Below are 10,085 nucleotides of genomic sequence, written 5' to 3' on the forward strand. Positions count from 1 at the left end.
TTGTATCTGATGGTAATCTTGTTTATGGCCCTGGAATCTATACAAAGTCTCCATGTTCCACCCTTCTTAGGTGCCAACACTGTAGGCACTGCACAAGGACTAATGCTTTTCCTAATCAACCCTTGGTCTAAGAGTTCTTGTATTTGTCTTGCTACCTCTTTTTTTTGTTCAGGGGTCATCTTGTAGGCCGCCTTATTGGGCAAAGAGGCTCCAAGTATGAAGTCAATTTGATGGCTAATGGCTCTAGGAGGTGGTAAGGCTGCAAGTGTGCCATCAGTGATTATTTGTTTGAAGTTATCAAGGATTTGTTGCACCTCATATGGTATCTCAACTTTCTTTTCTACCTTTTCTTCCTTGGGTTTCACTATGAGTGAAAATCCTACTCCTTCACCCTCTTCTAGTGTTTTTATGAACTCTTTCTCATTCACTAACAAGATGTTAGGTACTTTGTTGCTGCTCTCTCCTTCTTCAATGAGGGATTTAATTTGATAGGTTACTCCATCTTTCTGAAATGAATAGGATTTTCTTTTCCCATCATGTTGTGCTTTTCGATCAAACTGCCATGGTCTACCCAACAGCAGGTGGCAAACATCCATAGGAAGGATGTCACATAGGATCCTATCTACATATCCACCTATGTGGAAATCTACCCAAGCTTGCTCATTTACCAACACATGTTGTCCCTTATTCAACCATGTGACTTTGTATGGTTCCTTGTGTTGTATCCGAGGTAGTTTCAATTTGCTTACTGCTTCCTCTGATATGATGTTATCTGTGGATCCCGAATCTATGATCACCTTACACACCTTTCCCATGATTTTACACTTAATCCTGAACAATGCTCTTCTCTGTGAGACCTCAGTACTATGTGGATTCTTCATTAACACTCTTTTGATCATTAAACTCTCACCATCTTCTGAAGCTAGGTGATTCAATGTTGGAGTTTTGGTATTACCTCCATCTTCTTGAACATAGTTTACTCTCTTTTCACCACCATAGGATGAAATAGGCTTCTCTGGGCATCTATAGGCAGGGTGGCCCAACTTTTGGCAGTTATAGCACTTCATGGTTGAAAAGTAGGACCATCTCCCTGGTCCATTAGATCTACCTCTACTCAGGTTGCTTGATCCCCTAACCCTATAGTTGGGTTTGCTCTGAGAATCCCCACTTTGCTCAATAAGTTTAGACTCTCCCTGGGATCGTTGATCTATGATCCTTCCCCCAAAACTGCCTCTAAGGCCTCTACCATCTCTTCCCCTACCTCTGCCTCTACTATTTTGTTCTTGCCTTCTCCTACCTTTCTCTTCCACTTTGAGTGCCAATTGATAACACTTGTGTACTATTTGTGGGCATAACAAGCTCATCTCTTCTTGGATGTTCCATCTTAACCCATTCAAGTACCTTGCCACTTTTATGCTCTCATCCTCCACTACTCTAGATCTCATGCATAGTTTTTGAAACTCTTTAGTGTAGCTACTGACATCTAGGTCTTTTTGTCTTAAATTTTGTCTTTTCCGGTGAAGTTGTATTTCATAGTCTTCAGGAAGGTAGGTCTCCTTGATTTTGGCTACCATTGCTTTCCAGGTGGCTATTGGTTGCTACCTCCTTTCACCCTTTCCTCTTGGATGAACTTCCACCAAATTAAGGCTGCCCCTCTCAGCCTTGATTTTGCCACCTTAACCTTTTGTGCTTCAGTCACTCCATCACATTCAAAATGGTTTTCTAGCTCTTCAATCCACTCTATAAGGGCATCTGGATCCATCTTCCCACTAAAAAGAGCCACTCCTTCTAAGGTCTTACCACTCATAGCTCTCAAGGCTTTCAAGAATGGTTCTTTCTCGATGACTAGGTTAGGCATGGGGACTTCATCCTCTATTGCCATCATTTTACCCTGATCTCCAATCTTATCATGGACTTCTTCAGTTTTGACTTCTACTTCAGCTAGTTTCATTGCTAGTTGATCTAATCTTTCTCTGAGTGCCCTATTTTCCTCTTCTTGGTCCTCAACTTTCTTAGCTAATTCTGCATTAGTCACCATGTTTTCCTACTATTCCTTTTCTCCTGAATCTTTTGTTGGCTCTGATACCACTATGATAGGGAGATTGTCCAAAAAGTGCTAAAAAAGGGCTAATTTGCTCAAAAGTTAACTTTTCTACCCAAAAGATATGTTTGAGTCTGTTATTTGTGTTCACAAATTAGTCTTGGTGGTTATAGTGTCAAGTACTTCTAGTATCACCTTCCTAACAAACTCCCCTTAAGGTGTTGGCTCATACCCATGCTCAAATCTACTCAAGTTCTCACACCACCCAACTACTCATTCTCAACCCCTGCTCTTAGGCAATCAAACCTCTATTTCAGAGAGATTTAGGAGTCATTTGCAAGGACAAGTAAGGTCAGCAAAGTTTTCTTTAAAATTAGATGCTCACAAATTGGTTTTAGGCTCATAGCCCTTAACTACTCAAATTTGCCAACTAAAGTCAAAACCTCCAAATGAGGTTGCACACTGTCCAAGGTTCCTAGTAACACTTGTTTGACTATTTGACATTATTCTCACTAGGTTTCATAAGCCCCAACCTTCTGCTTGCCATCGGGTTCATGCATTTTAACCAAAACAATCATTTTGTGTGTTATGCAACAAAGGGCTACTAGCTCGTGAGGCCTAATTGACACTTTTTTTGCTCATGCTGCCCAACGATGGGAATTTCCTCCCTCAAGCTTGTTTGGGATGATGTCTTAGGGGTGTATGCTCAAATATTTTCAAGGTTTAGTCCACTATTAGTACAGATTTAGGATTGTCCACCTTTTGTGGCATATTTGTAGGGTTTTGAAGCGAAACTACAGGGTTTGTATCCTTATACACCTCTTCAAGTGCCTAGGCCCTCATGAGACCTTTGTCATATCTCTAACATGCTTCCCCTGCCTTTTCCTTGCAATCACAATGCCAAACACTTGGCAAACAATTAAAAAAAATCAGAAAACTGTCACCGTGACAGTCAATCACTGCCCTTATACCAGTCAGCAACCTTGCACCTTGGGACCTGCAAAAAGAAGAGTTTTGGAGTTGGACAAACACCTCAATGAGGTCTTCAAACATATCTTTATCTCCTATTACAATTCCTTTTTAATTACAAGGCTTGGATGATGCTATTTAAGCATTCCATGGGCATTTGATATGTATGTTTTCCAAAAACAGTGAACTCACTGTTTGATTACAAAATAAGAAAGATTAAGTAAGGAAAAACTAAAATATCCATCCAAGAAGATTCTTAAATCCCTTGGATAAATTTCTAGACCACTGACATTCATTTTCTCACCCAAATTACTTTTGAGTGCAAACTTTGAGTTTTGTTCATGCTACTAGCTAAATGACAAACACTTGCCTAGTATTCACTCAAGTGCATCTTCAAACCACTTCTCTGACACAAAAAGAAATATATGTACACTATATACACATGAATAAACTTGGAAAAATCCATTAGAGGGATCCCAGACCTGGATCAACCAAGTTGATGCATTTTAAAACTCCAAACCCCTGGCAGGGCAGCAGACTCACAGTTTGCAAATATTTTTGTACAAACCGATTTACAAAAGAAACCAAAATAATATTAACTTGTGGTACATGGAATAATAAATATGAACACCTCCCAAAAGGTACATTAGAGACAAGAGTGCTATAGTATGGACCATTACTCTAAGGAAGAAGAAAACAGTCATAAAAGCCAAAAAAACATGATTTCTATTAAGATTCTCTTGTTAATACAATCACCAACCATTTCCAAGGAAAAGGGAGGCCTTTTATAGTTTTTCCATTTTGTTATCAAGCCTTATTACGAACATGAGGCTTTCATAACTTCATTTTGCAAGAAAAACCCAAAAATGACAACTTTTGACAACTTTTGAGGCCAAATGACAACATTTCTTGCTTCAAGATGCATTTATTCACAATCTAACCTTATCAACTTGTCTAAAAAACTTATAAATTCCTTAAAAAACCTAAAAAACATGTTCCAATGCTTTGGAAAGCATTAGGAGACCTTTTTGGCAATTTTGCACATTTTTGCCAAAAATTGTCAACTCAAGGCCTAAAAGGCAAAACTTGATCTCTAGAGCCCGAAATGAGATCAAAACCACTAAACATGACCCAAAAAAACCTAACACAAGACTATACAAACATAAAATCATTAAATACTCAAAATGGGAGTTTTACTCAACTAGGTGCTCCTGCACCACTACGCTTCTTGAGGCCGTTCCATAGTTTTTGCCCTTGCATCGCATTTTTCTTTACCTTTCCTTTTATAAAATGCAGACCCACTTTGAGTTTGAGTGGAGGGATACTCAACACTTGGGTCAACTATTGTTCCTTCTGTGCTAGACAAAGCTTCCTCGGCAATAGGAGATTGGATTGCCGCAGAAACCCTAGGAGACGAGGCTTCTTCGATATTTTCTTCTTGAACTGCAATTTCTTCTAGAGCAGGAACATTTCCTTCCCCAAATTGCTTGATATCCTCAAAATCTCCCCATGACATCTGTGAGACATCTCTAAGAGACTGTTCTACCAATAATTTGATTAATCCGTGATGACTCACAGAATGGGTACTACCCTTCTGTGTCTCCTTTGCAGTAATAGAGATAAGATGATACAAGACATTTAGAATATTCATCCTTCAACCATGCCTCATATGACTCAATAATTTGAAATGAACAGAATGTAGATTGGAGTACTTACCAACACATGTTAAATACTTTATTACATGAAATGCAACCTGTGGCCATTCTCTTGGAAGAGGTATCCGTTTAGTTCCTTGCTTGTCCACGCTAAGAGGTCCATCAACTGGGTGAGTGAACTCCGCCCTTGCACTTCTTGAATATTTTGCCTTAGGAAATAGTTCTCCATCCTGCGGCAACTCAGTGAATTCGGCTATTCTCTGCTCCGTCGCTATAACCCATAACCCTTTGACAAAAGCCTCCCCTTCACTAAATGTGCGCATAAATTCTTGCGCATTCTTCTCATTAAAATTTGTCAATTTTAATATATAATCGATCCACCCATAGGTCCGAAAATAGTGTTCACATTGGTTCTCCTGTAACAAAGCGTCATGAGTCATAGGGTCATGACGGATATGCGCACCTCCCATGGCTAACTTGACATTCAAAAATTTCACCACAACAAAATGAATATTATCATAGCAAAATGAAAGGCTGAAATATCTTGTGGGATTTGAAATTTCATGCCCCGTAACCTTTTATTTATTCTTCAATACCTTTCATCAATTATGATGACATTAAAGGTATACTCACTCGTGCTACAAGCTTTCACATCACTACTAACTCATTCAAAAAATGATGTCAAGAAAATTAAAACACATCATGGACAAGGACACATAATTATGCAGTTGTAAATAGAACCACAAAACAACCCCCCAAGTTAAGATGACACGGGTCCACACATGCGAAAAAAAGACATTGAGAAGGGAATGTGGATTATGCAAATCATATAAGGTAATAATCATAATGAAAGTATAAATGCATAATTAAGGAAAAATAAATAATATACATACCTGCAGTCGTGCTAATTAATGTTGCAATCAAACGATTAGTTATTCATAATATGAGATGAGGTGAAGTGAAGTGGATGATGTGGCAGAAATATAAATGAAATGAGATGAGGTGGACGAGAAAATTTATTAGCGGAGAACGGTATTTCCATAAAATATGGAAATGTTTATTATGAATGCATGCAAAAGGAATTTTAAGACGCTGGGCCAAGAAGCCCCCCTGCAGAGGCTGCAGGAACTTTGGTATGCGCTTTGTTGTTAAATTGCTGCAGGAAGTCCTCTTTTGTTGCAGGCTTATGATAAAGACATAGTTGATGACCATTGACCAAAAGTTTGAATCTAACTAGGTCTATTGTTGCCAACCAAACTGCTCCATTTTGAAAAATTTCAACAATCTCACATGGGCCCAACCAACGTGTTTGTAGCTTCCCCATTGTATCCTTATATCTGGAATCATATAACAATGCCCAATCTCTAGATTTAAACTTTCTCTCCTTAATATATTTATCATGCCATTTAGCACGTTGATGTTGAATAATTTCTGTATGCTGGACAACCATCTTTCTTAGTTCATCTAGAGCATTCAATTGCATTATGCGGTCTTTTTGTGCTTTTGACAGAGTCATATTCATTTGTAGAGCTGTCCTAAGAGTTTTATGCTCAAATTCAATGGGCATCATGGTTGTTTTTCCATACACCATTTCAAAAGGTGTAAAACCAGTTGTTTTCTTCCATGTTGTTCTGTATGCCCAAATGGCTTTAGGAAGTCTATTTGACCAATCTTTCTTATGAAGAGCCACTGTCTTGGTAAGAATATCTTCTAAATCCCTGTTTGTAACCTCTACCTAATCATTTGCCCAAGGATGGTATGGAGTAGACTTCCAGTGTCTAATATTATATTCATTAACCAATGCTGCAATTGAGGTGGAAGTAAATTGTGGTCCTTGATCTGAAACAATCTCTATTGGGAGTCCAAATCTTGTAAATATTTCCTCCTAAAGAAATTCAACTACCTTATTATCTCTTGCATGTGCCATTGCTCTTGCTTCCACCCATTTTGTAAAATAATCAGTGCATAGTAGAACATAGGATTTCCCATTGGAAGGAGGATGAATTGGTCCTACAAAATCCAATCCCCATTTATCAAATGGTGCAACCAATATTTGGGGATATAATGGCATTTCATCAGATTTGGTGGGTCTGCCCATTCATTGACATCTATCATATTTTCTAGTATATTGAGCTGCATTTTTATGCAAAGCTGGCCAATAATACCCTGTGTTAAGGATTTTAAGTGTTGTTCTTTAGCGGCAAAATTTCCTCCACATGGCTCATCATGACATGCATGAAGAATATCATACGTTTCATCCTCTTTGACACACCTTCTTAAGACTTGGTCAGGTCCAGTGTAAAATAAACAATCATCAATCCAAGATAAATTAAATCTTTTCTCAACTAATAACCTTATTTCTTTAGGAGAAAAATGAGAAGGCATCTTATTAGTAGCTAAATAATTTGCAATATCAGCATACCAGGGAGTGTGAGATTTTATTAAGAATAAATGTTCATCTGGGAAAACATCATCTATAGCTTCAAGATTATCCTACAATTGAAGCCTAGAAAGATAATCCGCAACTACATTAGCTTTACTTGGTTTATCAACAACTGTAATATCAAATTCCTACATCAATAGTAACCATCGAGCCAGTCTTCCAGTCATTGAAGCTTTGTTCATGAGATATTTGATTGTTGTATGATTAGTATGCACATATATTTTATATCCTGTGATATAATGCCTGAATTTGTTAAGTGCATATATTACTGCCAACATCTCCTTTTCTGTGACAGTATAATTAAGCTTAGGTACCTGCATGTTTTTGCTAATGAAATAAATTGCACTCTCTAAATTGTCCATCTTCTGACCCAAAACTACTCCTATAGCATAATATGATGCATCTGTATGAATATGAAAAGACAATGACCAGTTTGGACCCTTGAGCACTGGTGCTTGAGTCAATGTGTGTTTGAGCTTCAAGAAAGCTTCATGGCATGCAGGAGTCCAATATAACTCCATATCTTTAGTCAAAAGACAATGTAAAGGTCTTGCAATTTTACTAAAATCCTTAATAAATCTTTGATAATATCTAGCATGACCAAGGAAACTTCGGACATCCTTTTGCTTTGTGGGAACATGAAGGTTTTGAATGACTTCTATTTTGGCTGGGTCAACCAGTATTCCATTTATAGAAATATGATGACCAAGAACTATGCCTTCTTGTATCATCATAAAGTATTTTTCACTGTTCAAGGATAAATTGTAATCTTCAGACCTCTGTAAAAATTTCTTTAAATTCTCCATTGCCTCTTCAAATTCTAAACCATAAGTGGTAAAATCATCCTTATAGATCTCCATGCTATCCTGGGAAATATCTGAAAATATGCTAATGATTGCTCTTTGAAAAGTAGCCAGTACATTACACAACCCAAAGGAAAGAAAAAAATATGCATACGTTCCCCAAGGGCAAGTAAATGTAGTGTTTTCCTGATCCTTGAGAGCAATTTGAATCTATTTGTAGCCACTGAATCCATCCAAGAATGAAAAGTATTGCTTCCCTCCCAAGGAATCTAATACTTGATCCACAAATGGTAATGGAAAATGATTCTTCCTAGTTGTTGAGTTCAAAGCTCTGTAATCTACACATAACTGCCATTTACCTCCTTTCTTTGGAACTGTGACTAGAGGTGACACCCACAGACTATCTAATACAAGATAGACAAATCCAACATTTAACAATTTCTGTAGTTCCTCTTTAACTATCTCCCTTAATGCAAGATTGATTCTTCTTTGTGGTTGTCTAAGTGGTCTACAGTCTTCTTTGATATAAATGTGGTGTGTACAAATTGTAGGATCTATTCCTTTCATATCTTTGTAATCCCACGTAAAAGCGTGCTAATGACATTTGAGCAATTAAGCCAGTGTTAGCTTTTGAGTTTTTGGTGAGTTGATTATTGATATTCAAACATTTATTTGGATCAACTTCCACCTTGACAGTAAGATCGACCTGAGTTGCTTCATTCAGATAAGAAGTGTGGACTTCCTGCGACAACAAGGTATCCAATATGTCAGTGGCTGTAGGAAAATCCAATGCCGTAATACTTGATGTTAAATCCCGCGATTGCTGCTCTAGATTATACTGATTTTCCAGAATATTAGAAAGGACAAAATCGTCATCCTGAAGTCATATAAATGATTCTCCATTAATCATCATAAGATGACTGACATAGTTGACTTACCCTTCTAATTTTTCCCCCATGTCAGGCCAAACAACTTGTTCTTGATCAAGTTGGGGCTTAGTAGGTGAATATAGAGCGAGAGTTTTAGTAGTATTTCCATAAAAAATAGTCATGTCCCCTGATCAACATCCAATATATGCATCAGTTGTAGCAAGCCAAGGTCTCCCTAAGATGATCGAATATCCCCCCAATGTAGCTTTAGGAGACAAGATCATAAAATCTACTGGATATTCCCAGGAATCTAGAGTAACGACAACATCTTCAATCATACCATCAGGCTGAACCATAGAACTATTAGCAAGCTGGAGGACTGTAGGAGTAGGCCTGAGACTAGTTATGTTAAGTTTTTGCATAATGTCCTTTGTTATTACATTGATGGCTGCTCCCAAATCTATTAATGCATTCTTTATCTGAGTGATATTGATGATTATTTTCACAATAGGACTACTAAGGTTAGAATATTTAGGTATTGAAACTTTTCCCAACATAATATCAGCCAGTTGACCCATTACATGCACTATTTGTGGATCCTTTTTCTTCCTGCCAGGTTTCCTTAAACATGCCTCTTTAATAGCCTTACCATAAATAGGGACATCCTTAATAGCCCGAAATAATGGAATCTTAACACATATGTGTTTCAGCTGATCAATGATATCAAAATTTATATCCTCTTGTTGATGAATCTCTTCAGCTTGCAACCTTTGAGGAAATGGAGGCATTTGCTGATTTTGGGGAATTTGGGTTGTTGGACTAGATATTTCCTGTATATGGTGAAAATGGATAACAATACTAACGATATTGAAAGGGTAAATGAATTCAACCACAAAACCCTAGCCTAACAACAACAAAGATCCACCATAACATATGAAGATTACCTAAGACAATGCAAATCAAATTAAATCACAAAGATTATACCATCACATGTCCAAGAGGGTTTGGATCTCCATTCTTCCTATCTCCATTGATCTTGTTTGATATATTTGCTCTCAGATTTTATGTGCACAAGAGCTCAACAAAGAACAGAATGTGGTTGCAAGTAGGATCGTAGTGTAGTCAAGTGCATAAAATTCATTAGGGTTCGATAATGAAGGAAGTATCTCCTTATATAGAAGACACAATATGAAATGGAGGGATAAGATTGAGAGGTGTAAAAGGAGGTCGGCTATGATTAGAGGGTAGGTAGAGGAAAGAATAAAATAATGAACTGGGTAGGTAATGTATGAATTAAGAGATGAA

The 10,085-nt window shown here is 37.5% G+C and overlaps 1 protein-coding gene across 1 annotated transcript; it reads right to left on the reverse strand.

The window, feature by feature from the left end:
* Nucleotides 1-5,749: 5,749 nt before the first annotated feature.
* LOC131066097 (uncharacterized) lies at nucleotides 5,750-6,181 on the reverse strand. Its single transcript, XM_058000811.1, has one exon. It carries the CDS (start codon nucleotides 6,179-6,181, stop codon nucleotides 5,750-5,752), a length of 432 nt encoding a protein of 143 aa, XP_057856794.1.
* Nucleotides 6,182-10,085: the final 3,904 nt, after the last annotated feature.

Source organism: Cryptomeria japonica, chromosome 1 (assembly GCF_030272615.1).
Source record: "Cryptomeria japonica chromosome 1, Sugi_1.0, whole genome shotgun sequence".
Classification (NCBI taxonomy): domain Eukaryota; kingdom Viridiplantae; phylum Streptophyta; class Pinopsida; order Cupressales; family Cupressaceae; genus Cryptomeria; species Cryptomeria japonica.